The sequence below is a fragment of the Lycorma delicatula genome, chromosome 12, assembly GCF_047948215.1.
Source record: "Lycorma delicatula isolate Av1 chromosome 12, ASM4794821v1, whole genome shotgun sequence".
In the NCBI taxonomy this organism is placed as follows: domain Eukaryota; kingdom Metazoa; phylum Arthropoda; class Insecta; order Hemiptera; family Fulgoridae; genus Lycorma; species Lycorma delicatula.
This window is the reverse complement of record NC_134466.1, coordinates 39,888,462-39,912,729: the sequence shown is the minus strand read 5'-3', so window position 1 is coordinate 39,912,729 and position 24,268 is coordinate 39,888,462. Positions and strand designations below refer to the sequence as shown.

General features: G+C 28.9%; 1 protein-coding gene across 2 annotated transcripts; it reads right to left on the bottom strand.

Moving 5' to 3' along the window:
• Positions 1-508: 508 nt before the first annotated feature.
• Positions 509-23,786, bottom strand: LOC142333293 (odorant receptor 43a-like). Of its 2 annotated transcripts, XM_075380318.1 has the most exons (5): positions 23,661-23,786; positions 15,700-15,799; positions 5,890-5,991; positions 3,838-3,993; positions 509-664 (listed from the first exon to the last, which is right to left on the bottom strand). In XM_075380318.1, the coding sequence occupies exons 3-5, from the start codon at positions 5,974-5,976 to the stop codon at positions 614-616; spliced, it is 294 nt and encodes a 97-aa protein (XP_075236433.1). In that variant the 5' UTR covers positions 5,977-5,991; positions 15,700-15,799; positions 23,661-23,786; the 3' UTR covers positions 509-613. The 2 variants fall into 2 exon arrangements, with proteins under 2 accessions (XP_075236433.1, XP_075236432.1); XM_075380317.1 differs by lacking the exon at positions 15,700-15,799 and having other exon boundaries at positions 512-664; positions 23,661-23,781.
• Between the last annotated feature and the right edge of the window lie 482 nt (positions 23,787-24,268).

The following is a 24,268-nucleotide window of genomic DNA, read 5'->3' as shown; positions in this document are numbered from 1 at the left end:
TCTTTTATGTTTCTCATCCACTTTGCGGATGAGAAACATAAAAGAGAGAAGTATCCTAGTCAATGAGCCCGACTTGGCCTGGCCTGGCGAAGATTTTTTTTGGTGGAGGGGTAACAATTAAATCCTATTCAGTATATAAAAAAAGTCAGGGTATTGTAATTTCCTCAGTATAATCCACTTGTTATGTTCATGCAAAATTTCAGTTCAATTAGTTGTGTAGTTTTTGCATGAAAGAGAAAATTTACAGTGTAGAATATATTACAGTGAAGTTCAAAAGTTAAGTTACTTCAATAATGATGAGATTTGAATATCCAGCTTTGGGTCTTGAATATCCGGTTTGTGTAATAATCCTTGAATGTAATGAACAGTTTAACATATTATCAATTCCATTATTTATTTTACATATTAAAAGGTTATAGTAACAAAAAAATGAATATAATAAAACAAGAATATCTCCACTTTCGATAAATATTTATTCAAAATATTTTATTTTATTTTTTTACACAAAATTATATAATTTACACTTATTTGATTATATTAGACTGATAAGTATGTAGAAAAAGATCATTATTACAATAAAAATTATCAGTCTACTTCAGTCATATTAAATAATTCATTTTACAGTTCTAAGCAGGTTGAAATAACTGTATGCACCATTTAAAATCTGTAAAAAAAAGGCGCAAATAAATTATTAAAATATAAAAACTAGGAATAATACTTAAAAAAAAATATTATTTACTTTTAATAAAATAAGTTTGCTTTCAGCTCACAAGAATCACGCCTTTAATTGCAATTTTCAATAAAAAGTCTTTCCTCCAGTTTATTTCAAATAAAATTAAAAAAATTTTTTTTTTCAAAAACATTAATATTGTTTATGAATGTTTGAATGATAATTAATAAACTGAAAAACCCCTAATTTCTTACATAAATATGAGCTTAAAAGCTCTTTATATAATGCCTTCTGAATAGTAAATTGTTTTGTAGTAGTTTTTTTATATTTAATGTATTTACTTTAACTTATCTATTTTTTATCTTTTAACCTCAGTATAACTTATAAATCCGTATTATCCAACTACCAAACATATGTGTTAAAATACATCACATTAAACTATTGTGATAATACCAGGAAAAATCGAAATAATGGAAGTAGACAGTAAATAATCTGCCTATTCAAAGAAATTATTTGGTTTAAAAAAATGATAATGTGAATGCAACCAGATAAAACTTTAGTACAGTTATTAAAAAGTTCAGTAAACACAGAAATGATGGATGCTCAGATGATGTTCATCACACCCAAATGATGGGTATAATTGTGTTATATTGGTAACACAATTATATTTCTGACAAGGTGGTCTAAATGACTTGGTAAGAGAATAAACTTATCAAAAAATCTAGCTGAATTTTAGGCTCAAGATTTCAAGGTTAGAATTTACTTTAAAAAAATCTTGGGTAATCGAGGCTGGCAGAAAGATTTCTCTGTACTTTTTTGAAGAAAATTACTTAATTTACTGTACATATATTGGTTTAGTACAGTTACAATTAGGATGAGTTCATGAAACCTGAGGAAAGGCGCCTTTCAACTGATTCCTCTAAATGTAATTTAAAAGCAGTTCTGTTTCACATTATTAATAAATATCCTTCTGTACCAATCTTTTATGAAATTGATACAAAAAGACAGCATGTTATAAAAACTGGTATAAAAAAATTAATTAAAAAATGAATACTTAGAATAGGTTTGGAGATTTAAAAGTAATAATAATTCTGTTAGGCCTGCAATTAGGGTATACAAAATACTGTTGTTTTACTTGTGAATTAGACAGCCGAGCTAGGGATCAGCATCATGTACACTTCATATCAAACTGGGGTTAATAAAATATTTTGTTACTGCTAAGAACAACAATCATGGATTCTCGACAATCAAGGATTCTTGTACATATGGCAGAAATTTCTGAAATAAGTGGTGCAAAATTAAGGAAGGGATTTCTTTGGCCCACAAATAAGGGAACCACTCAGGGATGAAATGTTCAACTCTCTGTTGATAGATGTAGAATTCACTGCTTGTACAGTGTTTAAAAATGAAAATTTTCTGGGCGTCTATAAATCACAAAATTACCAGGATTTGTAGAAAAACTGATCGATTCATACAGAGTTGTAGAATTTAATATTTGTCTAAAAGTAAATTTCCAAAAATAAATAAAATTTAGGTCTGAAATCTGATAAACTGTTTAATTATTAAATGTCCTAAGTATACTTGTGTATAAAGATCACAAGGCAGATGGATGATTTTAAATTGTGTTGTGTTTTGGATGTGTTAGGTCAAGACGATGAAATTCCTTATTTTAGATAAACTCTAGTATTTAAAACGTGTCTTTATCTCCATTGCTGCAAGTTAGACAAATCAGATAGGGCACAGATTATTTGAAAATGTTATCAAAATGGTTTTATTAATTATTCATTATTTATTAATAATTCATGCCACACAGGCAAAAACATTTTTAAAGGGATATAAACTGCTGCATTAAACTTTTCAAATGTTTGATAATGTGCTTCATACTGGAATAATACCCAAAGAAGATTACAATTTGCTGACATTGTGCTTATTTATCACCAAATGTCATAAATTTAATATAATAAAAAAAACTTTAGGGGTTTTGGAGAATTTGATGAGAAAAACTGATATTGTCTGCTTTAGTTTGTTCTATAACCAGCTGAAAGAGAAGAAACGTTCTGGTAGGTTTAAAAAAATTGACAGTGAAGCAAAGTTGTTTGTTGATTTGTGAAGTTTTCAGATGAGGTAAATCTAAATGTAATTTGCTAAATTATGGAATAATGTTTCAATAAACTTTCACTCATGGATGCCCTTGAAAAAAGAAAATTCAAAGCTTATTAAGTCACAACTTATAACTTATTAACCACTTTCAGAATGTAAAAATCCTACATAAATGGATAATGAATAAATTAACAGTTTGAATGAAGATTTGTATAACAGAGATTGAATTTTTTTTTTGTTTTACACAAAGAGTTCTATCAGTAACTATAGATAGGGGTTGAAGAGGTAAAACCTTACCTTACAAGATATTGGTGTCCAGAAGCACACTGTGGAAATAATGCGAATACCAAACAATGTGAACTCGTTAATGCATGAAAAATACATGCACTAAAAAATTACTGCAGCTAAATATTAAAGACCTTTTTTATACTTATTTAAAAAAAAAAAACAAATTTTATGATTGGTTTTTAGGCAATGATGAGCAATCACAAATTTCTTGGTGTTTTATATCTAAGAGACAAATGCTCATTTATTCTCATTTCAATATTTTGTTAGCTTTCCCTAAACATCCTAGATTACAATTACTGTCTTTACAAATCAATTTATAAATGCTTTCAATGAGTTTAGTTTTATATTTAGCAATTTCCACAACAGAGAACAACTTGCCAGACATAATCACAGTAATGGTATAGTTGTGACTTTTAAAAATATTTTACTGCTGTATGGAAAACAATTCTTAATTTTTGAACATGCTTATTTTGAAAAAATTATTTTATTTGTGTTATTTTTTAAGTTATTTTTTCATTCTGAAATAATTGGACACACTTTATAGATTGGTTACGTTTTAATTCTATCCATTACTAAACACAACTTTGCCAAAATTCTATCAAAATGGTCAGCCTCTTATTGTCATGCTACTTTTATTATTAATATTTTTAAATCAATCACCTAATTTCTTTCTTAACATAGATTATAGGAATGATTATAGTGAGTTATTTTCTTATTTTACAGTCACATTAAAAAAAGATTCTATTCTTCATAAAAAAAAAAGTAACTAAGCTACTTACACCAACAAAGTTGTTTAAACATACAACATAAAGACCAAATGGTTTAATTTGTAATGTTGCTTGTGCTTTTGTCATCATCAAAAGTAGCATTTTTTTAAACCATAGAGGTTTATCAAGCCATGGACATTCACCCATTGCTCTTCTTAATTCATCACTCTGAAAAAAAAGTCTTAATTATTTAAACTGGAATTTTATTTCCAACACTTTAGTGCATTACTTAATCTCACTGAAAAACATTATAAAACTTTAATTATAAAAAATATATACTGGGTATTTGTTTTAAAACTGAACCGAAGAAAAATACTTTTTAGAAAAGTTAATATAATAATTTCAGTTGAAGAGGTTGGCAGCACTACCTATTGTTGTTATTTTCTATTATCTGATAAAATTTTCTATTTCTTTTTTGTGAACAGTTAGCTATTTTTGGTTATCTTAAGATAACCAAAAATTTTATTAAGAAGAAATAGTTTTGAACGTGGAAAAAAGAATTTTTATTGTGGAAATTTAATTAACAACTAAATTTTTTGTTTTGTGTGAAGAAGCTTTTCAATTGCAGTTCCTGGGTAAGGATGAACCAAATAAATCTTCAATTCTTCATTTGTTAAAGAAATATGGAGGGACTGGTTCTGTTTGCAATCAGAGACATAGCTAGTAACGTTCAATACTTAATGACAAAACATTTTTGGAAGATGTTTTAAATTCACCTAACAAACCATTACGAAATCTTGCAAAACTAAAAAGAATATCTCAGCATAGTGGCTTTAAAGCACCCAGCTACTGAACTTAAAGCCATACCAAATTCATGTTATCACATGAATTACACCCAGTTGATTATGCTGCTAGACTCCATTAATGTCAAACGTTCAATCAGTTTATTATTTAAAAATTTACACCTATGACAAAAATAGAATACACAAACAAATAAGTAATTTTTATTACATTTAAAATTTTACTTTTTAAAAAATCTTTTTTTGTTTATAGAAATATGAAATTAAGTGCTTAAAATAAAATACTTTAACACTTTATATGCTTATTTCTAACTTTTATGTATGAAGAATAAACTTTCAAAGATTTTTTGAAAAATAATTAAACCGAGGGGAACAGAAACATACATTTCAATTTTAAGAGGTGGTGGTTGAATTTTTGAGATTTTTTTGTTGGATTATTATTATATGCATTGTACGAATGAAATTTGCTTTAATAAGGTTTTTTTTTTATAACGCTTCCGAAGAAAATCAAAATTGGTTTTTCCATGATATCCACCCAACTCCTTTAACAATTTCTGAAAAAACTTACTTAATATGATCAATGCGCCATATACAGGGATATTTGGGCCAAATTTGAAGAAAATCAGTTTGGTCAATCCTGAAATACACAGTAAAAAGCAGTGCAACACACATGCAACTATACATACGTACATTCACTCACATTTCTTTTTGTATATTTGAACTAACTGGATCCTAAAAGTAAAAGTTTGAAAAACCCAGTACACCATTTTTTCTATGATCTCCATACTTTTCCTATAATATATCTATTTTAGCTATATTCACCAGGAAAGTAAACATTTAAAAAAATAAATCCTACATTGTAACAACAGTCATTATTTTTTAAATATATTTCAATAATAAAATCAAGCTGATCACCTGATCATACCATGTGTTTATTAAAATGATATGAACAGCACTATCTATCAAACATAAAGAAAGAATATTAGCAGTTACAAATCCATCAAAAAAATTTGCCACAGCCCATACAACATATGAGTAAATTTTAATGCTTACTGTTGACTGGTGTTGTATTTTAGGGTATTCCATTATTTTATCTGGAATTAAAATTATTTTCCTAATAAATCTGCAGGCTAAATTACCTAATTTATTGTTTTATTCTGTATGTATTGAGTTCTTTTACATATGATATAAAATATAATAATAAGAAGAGATTCAGAATAAATCTTATTACACAATAAAAATATAGCTTTAATGAATTACAAACGAACTGAAAAAAAAATTTACTAAGTTAATTATTGAACTCATGTATATGTGTTTTTCTTACCTCATTGATTATCTTTTGACCATTTGTACAATATGCATACAAAATTAATATTTCAGATAAAGCACTTATAAAATAGCCAATTTTCATAAAGTTATTATCAACCTGAAACATAAATATAACAAAAAATTATATATGGAATACAATAAATGAAGAATACATCATTAAAGAAAGAACAATGTTTAAATATGTTGGTTTTCATCTTATGAACTATTAATGATAAAAAATATTTATTTTTATATTGGAATAAGATTTATTTTCTCCTTTAATATAATAAGTTGCAATTTATTTGAAGTAAACCTGTAGAAGTTAAGGAAAATCACACATAAGAAGAGCCCTGAATTTTATATTTTTTCCCCATACTGTAATTTCAATGATCCATCAAGATGCAATAGAAAATATTAGCAAAAGTAAATTTAAGAGCAGTTATAGCTGTAATTTAAGTATTTAAACACAATTTTCTAAAAATCTTTCCCAATATGAAAGCCACTTTTTAAAAATAAAATTGTTGTTCTGTTCCACGTTTAGCCGTCTGGTGTTGCGATCTAGTGGGTCTAACGCTCAGCGCTAACTTCAAAAACGCGCTAACGAAAATATAAATGCTGATTAACAAAAAACCAGCTTTATAATTATCATTTTTATTGATTTTTTATTTTAAATTCAATTATATTATACAGCTTTAAGCGAAAAATATTTAGTTGGACGAGAATTAAAAAAAAAAACTACCTTCTTGTCCGAATAATTGACGTAGAGTTAAGGTGACTTGGAAATTCCTTTTCACCTTTTTATAGCTGATCCTCATTTTAATATTCCTGGGCAAATCGACATTCTTCTAGGCACTCAATATTATCTTTCTTTGCTTAAGCCTGTTCAATTTACTCATAATTCCAAACATACCATACTTCAAGAAACTCGTCTTGGTTTCATAGTTTCTAGTCAAATCCTATGAAACCTAGTAAGCGGAAAAACAATTCAAATTCAACATCTCTTTTTATCAGCAATGAACAGCTTTTCTCTCAATTAGAATCATTTTGGAGATCCGAAGAGATAGAAGATCGTTTACTGACCAAGGAAGAATCTTTCTGCGAAAAACATTTTGTTGAAAATACCTTTCGTGATGACAAAGGCAGATTTGTTGTATCTCTTCCTCATAAGGAAAACTGTACTTTAGGAGATTCGTTTGCAAATGCCAAACATCGTTTCAATTTATTACAGCGTAGATTTAAGAATAATCCTAAACTCAAGGAAGACTACTTCTATTTCATGAAAGAATATCAAGAATTAGATCACATGTAACCTGTAGCATCAACTCAGTCCAAGGTTCCAAATAAAACCTGTTATTTGCCTTATCACGCAGTATTTCGTGAATCTTTCACCACTACCAAAACAAGAGTAGTATTTGATGGTAGTGCGAAAACTTCAAATGGCTGATCATTCAATTCAATTCTTGCTACAGGTCCAGTAGTACAAAAAGATTTACTTTCAATTATAATTTGTTTTAGAACTCACAGCTATGTGCTATCAGGAGACATTCCTAAAATGTACAGACAAATTCGCATTAATCCTCGAGATTTTTCATTACAAAGAATTCTCTGATATGATGATACCAACTAATCAATCACTCCATATAACTTACAGACAGTTACTTATGGTTTAGCAGCTTCAAGTTTTCTAGCCACAAGATGTTTGATTGAAATTTCCAATCAAAATGACGCCTCTTTTCCTCAAGCTTGCCAAGTAATTAAGCAAGATTTTTATGTCGATGATCTGCTCACTGGTTGTGACAACAACGATCAGTTGAACCAATTATACAATGATGTTTCATTATTGCTTAGCAAATATGGACTTTCACTACATAAATGCCATTCAAAAGTTCCAGATATGTTTGACAATTCTGATTCCTTCATCAAATTAGACAAAGATGAAAAAAATCAAAACACTTGGATTGTCTTGGGATCCTCAAGGTGATGATTTCATTTATCAAATCAAACCAAAAGATAAAAATACTTCTTACACTAAACGTCCTGTTTTGTCAATTATTTCTTCATTGTTCAATCCTTTGGGTCTACTTGCTTCTGCAATTGTTCCATTTAAAGTGTTCATACAAGAGTTATGGTGCACCAACCTTCACAGGGACAAAGTTGTTTCCGCTCTGTTAGCAGAAAAAAGGAATTTCCTGTACTCTCAACTCAAATCTTCAAGTAATTTTAAGATTCCTAGATTAGTTAAAATTAGTTTTAGTAAGAGTTATCAATTACATGGTTTTTGTGATGCAAGTAGCAGCGCATATGGTGCTTGTCTGTTCATCAGATCTGTTGATAGCAACAAACACATTGAAACCCACTTATTCTGTTCAAAATCTAGAGTTGCTCCAGTCAAGAAAATCTCTATTTATAGGTTAGAGCTGAATGCGGCTCTTCTATTATCTCATTTATTCAATAAGGTTAAGAGTATTTTAAGTATAAAATTTGAGTCAATCCATTTTTGGTCGGATTCTAAAGTAGTACTTTACTGGTTGTCATCGCTTCCTAATCGATGGAAGGTATTCATCGCAAATAGAGTTTGTGAAATTCAAGAGCTAACTAAGGAATGCTTATGGAAGCACATTCATTCAAGGGATAACCCTGCAGACATCCTGTCATGTGGTTGCATGCTGGATGCATTAACCTAATCACAACTCTGGTGGAATGGTCTGTCTTTTCTGAAGGAAGAGGAGAACGTCTGGCCATCCAATCAATCTGTTATTTCTACGATTCTGCCAGATTCGCTCAAGGAAGAGAAGTCTAGCAAAACTAATGTGTTTTCAACTGCTCTTCAAGCTAAAGAAGCTTAAAACTTTCAAAACCATTTTCTTCGTTCACACAAACATTAAACATATTTTCATATGTCTTCGCTTCATTTATAATTTAAAAAATAAAAATAATCGCGTATTTTCAGATCTTTCTCCGGAAGAAATCAATTCCACTTTGGAAATACTTATCCGTTATGGTGGGCGGCATACATCTGATCCAAATCCAGTTACTCCTGGACATCTTCTAACCTTCGCTCCTTGATCTAACTTCTGATTCTAACTTCCCTACCTGATCCTGATTTCTCAGGCATTAATGTAAATAAGCTTACTAGGTGGCAGCTTATACAAAGAATATTGAAAGACTTATGGAAAGCATGGTCTGTCGATTATTTACATTCCGTGCAGCAGAGGAACAAGTGTAAAATTTCAAATAATAACATTTACGTTGGCAATGTAGTTATAATTAAAGAAAATAATCTTCCCCACTGATGTGGAAATTAGGAATAATTGTTGAAGTGTGTCCAGGTAATGATAGATTAGTTGATGTGAAAAATAATAACACGATAAATGGACTTAGTCATTCTGAATGTAATCAACGAGATTTATTTAACGTCTTCCTAATGTATTTGTTTATTTCAATTTGTTTTGGTTGTAAGCTTTGCCTGTATCAATATAAAATTTGTTGAATTAACTTTAATTTTTGTACTTTCAAAGTTTACGTAATTATTTTATGTAATACTCTTTGTTTGTATATTAAGTTTCATTTCATGTAATCTATCACAAAATTATAATTATGGTAATTATAATTGGTGGGCGGTGTGTTTCGTTCCACGTCAAGCCGTCTGGTGCTGCGATTAGTAGGTGCTAGCGCTCAACGGAGAGTTAAGATGGTACTAGCATTCAATGTCAGAATCCGTCCCACAGCTGTCATATGCACTTTCAGTCCAGATGCACATGTTCAAATGAACATTTAGTTTATTAGTATAAGTTATATGTTATTTAATTTAATTATATATGTAAAGAGATATGTATCCAGTTCAATTATACATTTCATTAAGTGTCAGGACAACATTCATTAAACCATTATTCAACAAACAACAAGGCATTGTCTTCATTTATCACCTATGAATATACAGTCCAACCTCACTCTAAAATCTACCAATTGCTATTACTCAAATTTCAGTAAATATAGAAACTATTTTTTGCACCACACAATATATTATAATAAAATTGTAAGTACATATGTAATTTCATAAGTGTAATAACAAAGGGATGTAAAGTAAAGAAAAATTTTCATAAAAGTTGGCTAGAATCTCAATGATCTGTTAAAAGAGAGAACGCATAAAAATCTTATTTTTTTACAAAAAGAGCAATAGCAAAAGACTACGTTTACAACTTTTATTACATTAATATGAAATGATTTACTTATTAATAAACTTCATTAGAAAAAAAAATTATAATCTATCTAACGATTTGAAATCCAGCTTTTTTGTAATTAAATCTTTCATTAATTCTGAGCAAGTATTTCATCAGCTTCAATTTTCTTTTCTTTTCTCTATAACCATTTTAGATATGCTTAGAATCAGGAAAAACACAATATCTAAATATCAGAAAGCAAACCTGGACAATGGGTGACCCATGTGTAAGTTTACACTGTATTACCAGTACTCCAATCAATTAGCCAACAGTTTTTTTGTGAGTTATGGCAATCTGTTCAGATACTAATCCATTCTGTGGAGAAAGATTAGATTTACAGTCAAGGTTAGACGTTTGTGGAGAAAGGTTAGGGATAAAGTATTAAGGTATGGCAATACTAAACACGACCTTGTAGGACAACTGACCAAATTTATATTTAAATGGAAACCTAGTCACTACAGAGAGATACTGCATCACATGTTCCATGCTATTAATCATGTGTACGATGGAGAAAATCTTACGAAGGGTAACATCAGTCAGCTTTAACGACTGACTCAGATTCTGACTGTGACGACTAAGGGTTAGTTTTAAGTTTAGTTTGCATTTCCGACACTTAATTTATGTTAACTTCACTTTTTATGTTATTAACATAATCATACGTCAGAGTGAAATAAATTTGCATTGATCAAGTAATTGTTTAATATTACCAATCTGTTAAAGAAATAATCGTAAAACATAATTATAAAGTATTTAATGAAATGAATGCTTCACTGATCTACTTGGCAGAGTAACAGCACCTCTGCCTTTCATCCAAAGGTTCTGGGTTCAAGTCATATAATGGCATTTTTTCACAACCTACAAAATTTCATTACCATCCAATGGTAGTTTTATTGTAGGATATCAAATTATTGCTGTTGATATAATAAAAATAAATAGATAAATAAAGTTTTATTTTTTTTATTTTTTAAAACAATAATTACTAATACTCTTTTGCTGATATTATTTCATAGTATTAAAATATTTCTTATAAAACTTGAAGATATTGATTATAAATACCAAGACACTAATACACTACAATGAATATTTTCTTCATTATTTAAATAAGAAATTTAAAACTGTATGATGAGCATGCTTTAGTTTGTAAAAGGGTAACTAATATCTACACAAAAAAAGATGTATTGATGGTTATAAAAAATATCAAATTTCAATACCAATTTCAAATTTTTTATATGTGTGAAGATATGATAAGTAAATTTGATTTCATCATTTATTAATGGTAATGATTTTTTATCATAATTTATTTAAAAATAAGATTAGTTTGACATATTAAAATTTAGGATATAATGAATTCCTAAATAAAAAACAATGTTTATGGGGAATATCAGATTTCAACATCAATCTTGACCTCTTCAGACCTATAAGATGAGGTTTAATAAATTTAATATCACTGTTTATTAATAATAGCAATTATTTATTACAATTTACTTTCTAACAAACAACACATGTTGCAAAATTATTGAACACAGTTGCAAGATATGTTTCACGTATACAAATTTTCTAAATTCTTCTGGATATCTAGCAAAGAAAACTCCTTTAGTATTCCTATCAAATCGATTAAACTCTTCTATTTACAATAATATTAGGAAATACAGGTTAATCTAATTCTGCAAATTCTCTTTTATGAGGGATTTTCAATAATTAAAGAGACAAACTGATGTAGAGAAAAAAGCAGTTCATTCAATGACAATGAGACTTTTTGAGGGTCAAGTTGGCGGCAACCTTGGGAACACATTTAATCAGCTTTTCAATCATAATTAATCTAAACATAACCTCTTTTATTGATTTCAGGATGTAACCTCCAATTGAAATATGTACGCCGGAAGAGCAACATTCAGTTTTAAAATTTTTGCTATCAGAAGGTGCAAAAGCGGCAGAAATTTACTCAAGAATGTTGAAACAGTATGGAAACAATGTTTAAACCGCAGTAATGTGTATAAGTGGGTGGAACAGTTTAATTTAGGCAGAAAAACTGGGACTGATCTCCATCACTCTGGAAGAACAGTTGCCTATCAAGCTGCAAAATTGCAAAAAAATAATCTGACATGAGTCAATTACAAGATACTTCTGAAAACAACAGCTATTCTAAAGAATGATAACCATCCCATGGCAAGCTTACAGGGAAAAAGAATAGTACAATAAAATAAGTTTCTGTTGTCTTCTTTAGAATAGAAGATATGTAGGCTATATTCTACTCTAAAAGAGACACCTTCACTAGGAGACAATAGGGATTAGTTCTTCATTATACATCATTATTCTCATAAAAATCATCTCAGCTGGTGCCTCATGTATTGCTTTTTAAGGACACAGCCATAAGAAATACTGTAAAAGATAATTAAAGAATCAAATTAAGGTACCTCTTTCCTATTGTGTAACAATGAATATATTTTATTCCAATTCAGTAGGGAAATTATTCGTAATTCAAATATCCATCCGTTTGTCTTATCTCTTTCTCTCTTTTTCGGTTTAGTCTCCAGAACCACCATAAAGTATTACTTTTCTTCTTTTTTTGTCTTCAGTCACTTGACTGGTTTGATGCAGCTCTCCAAGATTCCCTATTTAATGCCAGTCGATTCATTTCGGTATACCACCGACATCCTACATCCCTAACAATTTACATATTCTAAACGTTGCCTGCCTGCACAATTTTTTTCTTCTACCTGTCCCTCCAGTATTAAAGCGACTATTCCAGGATGTCCCTTAATATTTGGCCTATAAGTCTGTCTCTTCTTTTAGCTATATTTTCCAAATGCTTCTTTCTTCATCTATTTGCCGCAAAACCTCTTCATTTGTCACTTTATCCACCCATCTGATTTTTAACAACATTCTCCTATAGTACCACATTTCAAAAGCTTCTAATCTTTTCTTCTCAGGTACTCCAATCGTCCAAGTTTCACTTCCATATAAAGCGACGCTCCAAACATATACTTTCAAAAATCTTTTCCAGACATTTAAATTAATTTTTGATGTAAACAAATTATATTTCTGACTGAAGGCTCATTTCGCCTGTGCTATCCGGCATTTTGTATCGCTCCTGCTTCGTCCATCTTTAGTAATTCTACTTCCCAAATAACAAAATTCTTCTACCTCCATAATCTTTTCTCCTCCTATTTTCACATTCAGTGGTCCATCTTTGTTATTTCTACTATATTTCATTACTTTCGTTTTGCTCTTGTTTATTTTCATGCAGTAGTTCTCGCATAGGACTTCTTCATCCATGCCATTCATTGTTCCTTCTAAATCCTTTTTATTCTCAGCTAGAATTACTATATTATCAGCAAATCGTAGCATCTTTGTCTTTTCACCTTGTACTGTTACTCCAGATCTAAATTGTTCTTTAACATCATTAACTGCTAGTTCTATGTAAAGATTAAAAAGTAACGAGGAAAAGGAATATCCTTGTAGGACTCCCTTTCTTATTACGGCTTCTTTCTTATGTTCTTCAAATATTACTGTTGCTGTTAGATTCCTGTAAATGTTAGCAATTGTTCTTCTATCACTGTATTTGAACCCTAGTTTTTTTTTAAAATGCTGATCATTTTATGCCGGTCTATGTTATCGAATGTCTTTTCTAGGTCTATAAATGCCAAATCTATTAATCTATTAATCTGAGGCCTAAAATTGCTTCCCTTGTCCCTATACTTTTTCTGAAACCAAATTGGTCTTCTCCTAACACTTCTTCCACTCTCTTCTCAATTCTTCTCTACAGAATTCTAATTAAAATTTTTGATGCATGGCTAGTTAAGTTAATTGTACTGTATTCGTCACATTTATCTGCTCCTGATTTCTTTGTTATCATGATTATATCACTCTTTTTGAAGTCTGATGGAACTTCCCCTTTTTCATAAATATTACACAACAGTTTGTATAATTTATCAATTGCTTCCTCACCTGCACTGCGTAGTTATTCTACAGGTATTCTATCTATTCAGGAGCCTTTCTGTCATTCAAATCTTTTAATGTTCTCTTAAATTCAGATCTCAGTATTGTTTCTCCCCTTTCATCCTCTTCACCTTCTTCTTCTTCCTCTATAACACCATTTCCTAATTCATTTCCTCCATATAACTCTTCAATATATTCCACCCACCTATTGACTTTGGCTTTCATATTATAAATCAGTGTACCATCTTTGTTTAACACATTATTAAGATTTTAATTTATGTACCCAAAAATTTTCCTTAACTTTCCTGTATGCTCTGTCTATTTTACCAATATTCATTTGTCTTTCCACTTCTGAACAGTTTTCTTTATTCCACTCGTCTTTCGCCAGTTTGCACTTCCTGTTTATAGTATTTCTTAAGAGTCAATAGTTCCTTTTACTTTCTTCATCACTAGCATTCTTATATTTTCTACGTTCAACCACCAGCTGCAATATATCGTCTGAAATCGACGGTTTTCTACCAGTTCTCTTTGTTCTTCCTAAGTTCGCTTCTGCTGATTTAAGAATTTCCTTTTTAACATTCTCCCATTCTTCTTCTACATTTTCTACTCTAAATTCCACATATTCATCTGACACCTTTTGTTCAGGTTTTTAAACCCCAATCTAAATTTCATTATCACTAAATTATGGTCACTATCAATGTTTGCTCCAGGGTAAGTTGTGCAATCGACAAGTAGATTTCTAAATCTTTGATTAACCATATAATCTATCTGATACCTTGCAGTATCGCCTGGCTTTTTCCATGTGTATATATAGTATTACTTTAGAGAATGAAATGAGGATGATATGTATGAATGTAAGTAAAGTGTAGTCTTGTATAGTCTCAGGTCGACCATTCCTGAGATGTGTGGTTAATTGAAACTCAACCACCTGGTTGGTCTAGTGGTACACTTGTCATCGCAAATTAGCTGATTTCTAAGTCGAGGGTTCTAAGGTTGAAATCCTAGTAAAGGCAGTTACTTTTATATGGACTTGAATACTAGATCATGGATACCAGTGTTCTTTGGTGCTTGGGTTTCAATTAACCACACATCTCAGGGATGATTGACCTGAGACTGTACAAGACTATACACTTCATTTACATTCATGCATATCATCCTCTGAAGTAATACCTTATGGTGGTTCTGGAGGTTAAACAGAAAACCAAAGAGAACTACCAAAGAACACCAGTATCCATGGTCTAGTATTCAAATCTGTTTAAAAGTAACTGCCTTTACTAGGATTTGAACCTTATAACTCTTGACTTTGAAATCAGCTAATTTTCGATGTTCACCACTAGACCAACCTGGTGGGTTATTTCTGTCTTATCTACCCCAAATTATTTAACTGCTTTTACAAATTTAAAGCATTTGAGATACAAATGGCACTAATCAGAGATGCTTTGTCTGACAGCAATGATATTAATTATTTAGCCAGTTCTTGTAGTGAAAAAATTGGTGTTAGTTTTAGTTCTAAACACTGTTTACTTGCATTTCCTATTTTTGAGTTCATGAAATCTTCAGTACTTACGTCATATATTAGGTTAATTTATAACTACTTAGGTTGTCATTTAAAAATTAGAATTAAATATTAAAAGATTGATTCTAATGCAGTGTACGAAAATTCTTACCTCTAAACTTAAGTAAATATATACACATATTTGAAAACAAAGTGATTGATTTGCTGCTGTAATACCAAGTCGCACAAATTTGTTAATATTAATCAACTTTCTGAAAAATGAATCAAAATGCTAACATTTTTCAATATTATATATATATATATATATATATATTTTGCATATATATATATATATATATATATATATATATGTTTTGCATATATATATATATATATATATGCAAAACATAATGTGTTATTATTTTATGTTGAATCTTATTTCTTTCTTAGCTTACATTCTAGTATATCTAATTATAACACTAACAAGTCCATCATGTACTGAAAGAAGAAGTCTGTTCTAAGCAGGTTTTGAGCAATTTGTTTTGAATACATTCATTATGTCTTTATTGTAGCGATAGATATACATAATACCAAATATTACAACTTTTTGTTCATCACAAAATCTATCGCAATAACGTAAGAATTCAGAGATGACCAACAGTACATCCACAAGAAGTCCCCATACCTCTCCTTATAGTTAACATACAACTACTACTTAAAGTCATGTAGTATTTGGTTCCTAAGAAAAAAATATTTTTACCACAACTGGTATTGCTGCTCTCATGATCGCATAGAACACTCACTCAATCTCTTGTTTCAGTTTCAAAACCATGGCTGATGTGAGTAGATGCAGTTACAATGATGAGTAGCAGTTTGTAACATGCTTTCAGGTGTATGATAACAATGCATGAGGCAAGCAATACCACAATGAAAGCTTTTGTGAATGCTTTAATAAAGATCCACCTCATAAATCAGCAATACTTGATCAAGGAAAATCTGAAATTGCTTCCAGCAATGTTAAAGAGAAGCCATTTAATAAATAAAAAAAAGATGTGAGTGCAAACAAGTGTCACCTTATTTGATTGTGCAGTTGCTTATTATTGATTCTGATCATTTCTTATTTGATTGTGCAGTCTCCAATTAACTCTATTTGTAAATGAATAGAGTTTACACATATTATACCATAGAGTTCACAAACATAATATACCATGATCAATAATGCATGATCAAATCAAAAAAAAATTAAATATGAAACCATTTTGACTGACTTTTGTGTATAAATTATCAGATGGAGACATGGAACTGATGATTCATGTCATCCAAATTACTGAATGGAGACGTTGCAACCTGCCATGCAAAATTTAGTGATATGTACAAGTGTTGTTTCTGATGATTGTGCAATATATCATAGCACATGAGCCTGGAATATGGTTTTCTGGAATAATTTTTTTTCTCTTTTTTTAACCTATGGGACCACCATTAGGTATTGCTTCAGAGGATGAAGTGAATGAAGAAAATGCCATGCCTGACCGGGATTCAAACCTCGGACCTCTGTATTAAAGGCTGAGATGCTACCACTCACACTACAGAGGCCACCTTCTGGAAAAATTTGGAAAGGAATTCACCACATATAATAATATGGGTTGGGATGACATTGCAAAATTTGTTCGTACCATATATATATATATATATATATATATATTTCTTGAAGGACACATGATTAGTGATTCTTGTTTGTAAATGTTAGAAAGGTAGATAATACCTCAACTTCAACAGAAGGAAATCATGGAACAAGTCTGAGTACAGAAAAACAGGGCTCCAGGCCGCTGGATCAGCTGCGATTCATAAGCACCTTCATTGGTGTAGTCATCACAAAGCCCTGATTTTAGTTTTATTTTATTATTATTATTATTTTTTTTTTTTTTGTAAATGCCGAAAGAATTAAAACAGTACAAAATCCAACTTTAAAGTGCAATAATAATAACTTAACATTTAAGTTGTATAGTTTTTAAAGTTAATATTTAAAAAAATACCGTTCAGTGTATTTAAAAAAACGTTAATTGCCGCTTAAAGTTCATCAAAGCTTATGCTTTGTTTAGCAGTCTCAAACTAACTTGATAAAAGAGACCACTTAACCTCTTTTATCATTTCTCTAAAACGACATAAATATTTCTTAAATACCTTCATTTTCACTAAAAAGAATAATACATAAAAGTGATTACTTAAAAATTATATATTTTCAAACTACTAACTTCCCACTTTAGGTTATGTGATTCGGTTTTAAAAACACATCAGAATGCACTTTGTTAAAACATTTTTACATAATTTTCTTAAGCTTTCGTCAACAATTTACTATCTACGATAAAGAAACTTATTTGGTGTTAAATTTAAAATTCAGCTAAAAATTGTAACGAGAAAACGAAGTAAATAACAATCGAGCTCACATGTTGTAAAGTGCCGCATTACAAAATCGATAATTGGACAAACAAATTCGATATCACTCAATATTCCCTTTTTCCTGTTTAGCATCCGGTAACTACCGTTTAGATAATACTTCAGAGGATGATAGTATGAGTGTAGTCTTGTAGATTCTCAGTTCGACCAATCCTGAGATGTGTGGTAAATTGAAACCCAACCACCAAAGAACACCGGTATCCACGATCTAGTATTCAAATCCGTGTAAAAATAACTGACTTTACTAGGACTTGAACGCTGGAACTCTCGACTTCCAAATCAGCTGATTTGGGAAGACACGTTCACCACTAGACCAACTCGGTGGGTTACACTCAATATTCCCTAGCTAATTTAATTTATGAAGAGAGTAAACCCCAATACGTCCATCATTGTCATCTTTATTAATGAAAAGATCCAAAGAAAGCCTTAACGCATCTTTTTCAACATCTTCTGACCTCTTTCAAATTAGGGTTCCTGTCCCTCTTTTTCGTTTTATTATCTTAGACTAGAGTCTAAGAGTCATGCCCAAAACGAAGCGGATCCATGCATCAATTAAGAAAGTGAAGCATACAGCTCTAAAAGAAGCGGCCGCTTATATTTAGCGCTAAATGATACGAGATGTAAAACTGACAAGAAAAGTGGAAAAGCTTTTAAATTGCTGACTGAAAAATTATGACTTGGGATCACTGTCAGTCCAAATTGTACAAATTTTCATATAGATGAAATCGTAGCGAAGTTCATGGAATAAATGAAAGAATTCAAAGTCATTAAAGAACATTCTAAAACAATTGAATACAGAAAACGTTTTGAACTGCCATATACAAAAATTGAAATCCTACTACAAGGATGATACAAAGTGATATTTCAAAATTAGTAATAGCATATACTCTGTAATGATGAAAGATTTCTGGGGTTTTTGATTTCTTTTATCTTCATCACTTGACTGTGAATTATAATTTCTTTAAACAATTAAATACTTCATAATTAATATTATTAATATTACTATTATAACTGTTATTGAAGATTTTCTTTGTGTGTGAATTGCTGAAATATATTTAAATATATTCAAAAATAAAACAATAATCCTAGCAAAAAATGGAAGAACTTTTATTTTCTGTTATAGTTAAGTTTTCAGATCTGTTTAAATCAGTATTTTCAAACTTTTTTATACTTATCTCTATTTCTGTTTAATTATTAAGTAACTTAGCAGCGTATTGGAAATCATTTTAGTTACTTTTAGTTTATGTTTAATATATAACAGCCTGTAAATAATGTTAAAAATATTTTTCTTTTACTTTACAAATAATTTTCTAATAAGATTGCGATAAATTAATTATTATGTATTACTATTTTTGCATTTTTTATAAGAATTGATGTTATTTTTATTTTAAATTTTATTAAAATGATGAAACTTATTTATTATTTTAAAATAAAGTGTAATTTTTTTAATGAGAATAAATTCATTGTAAATGATTAAATATGAACACAGTGTACAACACAGTATTTAATTTTCAATAATAATTTTACCATTAACTACATAAAAAAATAATAAATATAATTATTAATCTGTTAAAATAGTAAGTGTTTCTATTTTAGATTTTAATAATATTCTTTTTTGCAAAATTTAAAAAGCAGTTGAAGTATTTCATAATTTTTTATTTGAAAGTCACGCTTTATAAAAAAAGCTTGATTTCTAAGAACATTATTCAGTAAAATGTTGTAACTGAATCTCCATTTCATATTTATTACTACTAAGCTTTGTTGTAAGTTCCATATTTTCAATAAAGTAAATTTTTCTTTAAAATATAATTTATTTTATGAAATATTATTTCACACCCATTAGGAATGTAAAATGTCCCTCTAAAATATTATTGAAATCTAGTTAAGGTATGTATTTTATTTTCCAACTTGAACACTTCAAACAGATTTTTCTCAAAATAATCATTTTATGCTTATACACTAATTTTATTGGCTATGTGGTGTATATATACATTATATATATGTTATTAATATAAATTGATATATATATATATATATATTTGTTATTATTGGTGTGTGTATATATATATATATTATACACTATATATATATATATACCAATATATATATATATATAGTGTATATTTATATATACCAAACCTTACAAAACCATTTTTCTGACAGTAATGATGATTATTATTCAGCCACTTCTGTGGTGTATAGAGTGGTGGTGTCACTTATAAGGCTAAAGCAAGGGTGCACTTGTAAATTTTCCAGTACTGGAATGTTTGATTTCATATTATGGCAGATTATAAGAATATGGTCCACAGCCAAAGGTGGCAGGCTATGATTAGAATGTTGAAACATTTTGATGATTGCTTGATAAGAAGCGAAACTTTTTTTTTTGTCACTTACTACTTAAGGAAGGGTAATGTTTTTCAGTGATAATAGTGAACACTTAATGTTAAAATAAAATGTAAAATGACTTTAGTCTGGCCTTAGTATTAACTAAAGATAAAACAAATATTATATGAAAGGACAATTTTTTTTTTCTCCCAAAAAGTAGTACTATAATGGTATTCCAATACCATTATATTTTGGTTGAATATCACCAACAGTGTTTTAGAAGGCTTTCTTTTTTTTGTTTAGCCTCCCGAACTACTGTAAGATATTACTTCAGAGGATGAATGAGGATATACATGAATGTGAATGAAGTATAGTCTGGTACGGTCTCAGGTCGACTATTCCTGTTAACCGATTTCATTAAAGAAATCGGTTTCGATTATTTCCATTAATGACCATATATGATTTGGTATAAATATTAGTTCAATATCATAAATATTATGTGCAGTTAATTGAAACCGAACCATCAAAGAACACTGGTATCCATGATCTAGAATTCAAATCTGTATAAAAGTAACTTCCTTTACTAGAATTTGAACCTTAGAACTTTTGACTTCAGCTGATTTACAATAATGAGTTCACAACTAGATCAACCCAGTGGGTTATTTTGGTAGGCTTGGCATGCTGAAATGCAACTATATATTTGGCTTAATAAAGAAGGCAACATAAAACTACTTCACATGTCAATTTTCCTAAAAAGTATGGCATTTGAAGTATTATTATTCTTGAAGACAGCTTTGCTATTTTTGGAAATAACTGGTGAATTATGTACAATCACCTATTACCATTATGGTTATGAAATTAAAAAAAAAGTAAAATTTATAAAAACTAAATTATAATATATAAATTTTTTACCTGGAAATTTGTTGATGTTTGATAACTAAATTTTTGGTGTATAACTTTAATTTTTTTTCATCTATATTATTATTTTGATAATCAATCGATTTATGACAAGTATCAATTTTAACAAATTGATCAACTTCTTTTATTGATAAACTAAATAATTTTATATCGATAATCATACTTTGAGCAACTCCAGCAAATGATGCGACTACAGTATAAGCATGACTTGGAATTATAATTAAATTGATTGCTAATAATGTGTATATTATAAAATAACTTTGTAAATTATTTAATTTATCTGGTATCCAAAAAGCAATTGGAAGAGGTAACCGATTTATATCATTAATATTACTTTTAGTTAATACATAAATTGCAATTGAAAGTGGTACAAAAATTAATATTAATATAATTAATAATAATAAATAAAACATATTATGCAAATAAAATGTTTGTGATTGTTTAATTTTAGTAATAATATTAATTTTTTCTTTGGATAATTTAAATAAATTTTGATCATTAAAAAAATCGGTTTCGATTATTTCCATTAATGACCATATATGATTCGGTATAAATATTAGTTCAAAACCAAATACCATTATTGTAATAGCAACATTTAAATCTTTTATTGCTGTAAATCGTTCAATTATATTATTCCATTCCATTTTAATGTCGACAGTTGTACCAATAGCTAATATTATTCCGAGTAAATTATATAAAATTGGTCTGTATGGAATAAACCCTTGCTTATATCCTAAATTATTTAATACATTTCTTAACATATTTTTATTTTCGTTCATAGTTATCTAAAAAAAAAAGTAAAGTCAAGAAACTTTTAAAAAATAATTAAAGAATAAAAATATAATATACATTCAATAAAAAATTAGAATGGTTATACTGCTTACTTATGTTCTGGCCTCAAATTCATCAGCTGTAATATATTTTAATTACACAAATTCATAAAAACAGCAAAAGCAACTTTTGTAAGAAGATTACCATCATGAACTGATCTCAGTACATGAAAACTCAGCCACAGCATTTTTACACTTTCAAAACCATTTACATCTTATTCAAAACTACCAGAAAATATGGGTTTTTAAGAACCAATAAAGCACACCTATTACATTTACCCTTTGCTGTCCTAATATATTATTCATGATGTACAAATTTCACACATAAACATCTTAATTTATACTTGAACAGAAGACATAACTGGGAAAAAACATAAGTATAAGCAACCAACATAAGTATAAGCAAATATATGTGAAATTCAAGCAATTCTTTTTCCTTCTTGGACCACATTCAATTATAACTACACTATAAGATCTTAATTTAAAGAATGATTCATGAAATATGTAACAAAATTTCAGGGCATGTTCTACTGGTGAAAATAAATGAGACAGAGATCAGGATGAAAGATTTTTCCCTGATTTCTGCACTTTTGTTAAATTAAGTCAGAATGTAATTCTTAGAACCCAGATTAAGGGATAAATTTAATGGTTTTATATGAAATCTGACCTGAAAAAAAAAACTGGTCGCAAAACTTTATTTTTAATATTTTTTGAGAAATCTAGAGTAAAATATAAAAGATTAGGGTTGAAAAATACACTATTTATGTTTTGCGTAAAATAACTTAGTTAAATGGGTAATAAATACCTGAATGTTTTTAAAAAATTTGCTGAAAATTTAATTCTAAGTAAAATTATATTAATAAAATTCAAAGAAACAAAATTCAAGTATAAGAATTTCAAAGTTTATTAAAAACAAAACATATCAAGTTTTTTTTAATAAATATATTGGTAAAAGGTTGGTCCTTTTACCAATATATTTATTTAGTCCTGAGTAGTAAGGGAAAATTAATACAAACATAGTGTCATAGATATGATTTATGCTTACATCCTAGTAGTTAGGTGATTTGTATGATCTGTATGTAAATGTGTGGTGATAAAAGAATGATCTGTACACGAGTGAACAAAATTATTAGAAATACAATTTTTTTTAACTTACCTTCAATAATATTCTATAAAAATAAAAATGTATGTTAATTAAAAAGCAGAATTAAATGGTAAGCAGTGGAAACACCTTTTTGTAAATATCAATAGTTTTACTATTTAAAATAAAATTATGAGTTTGATATTACGTACAGACTTTTTGAATAAAACTAAAATGAAGATTTAAGTATACTTCAAGGATTTAAGGAAATCCTTGAAGTATTTTCAGAAATACCAAAAAAAGTTTCTTTTTTTATTTATTTGAAAAAAAATAAATATTTTGTTTACTTGTGTTGCGTGTTGAAAAAGTATTTCAACAGTAACAACACAGTCATAATTTATTCAAGCAATATCTTTTCTACACAAAAGCTTTCATACAAATATTTCTTTTGAGAATACAAAAAAAAAAATATTTTTATAAACAAGTATTTTTATACAAATATTTATTTATAGTACGCGTACTTACGCACACAACTACACGTTCACGTAACGCATGCGTGTAAATAAAATACGGCGAATTTATTCAATAATGTTTCTCTCTTTTTATTCTAATAAACAAACAGTATAATTACCATAACCTATTCCCTGTAATTGTAAAAACATATAACTAAAATTTTCCCCAAGACTAGACTTTTTCCTTTAAAAAAATGTTAACTTATCTTGTAGGACTGCTAGAAAAGGATATATTTATTATGAATGCAATAATTAACTTCACATTAATTAAAATTAGTATTAGATTAAATCGAAATTAAAAAAAGATTTTTTTAATTTTAAAAGCTTCAAAATACGAGGTTATCAATTCTACTGTATGTATGTTACACAGTATCTTCGACGTTAGTAAATCGATTTTGATAATTTTTTTAATCGAAAGAATATACTTTTGGAATGGTTCCATAAAAATTTTAATCAAATCTGATGATAGTCTTAGGAAAAAAACGATCGGCTCGACACAGTTATCCGCTGACCGCTTGCACCAGTGCCGTGTTGCTCTCCGTATAACTAGGTTATTAATAACAGTCTATATCATCACCTTCAACAATCATTCTTTTTTTTCTTGGCTACTTTCCCGAAACT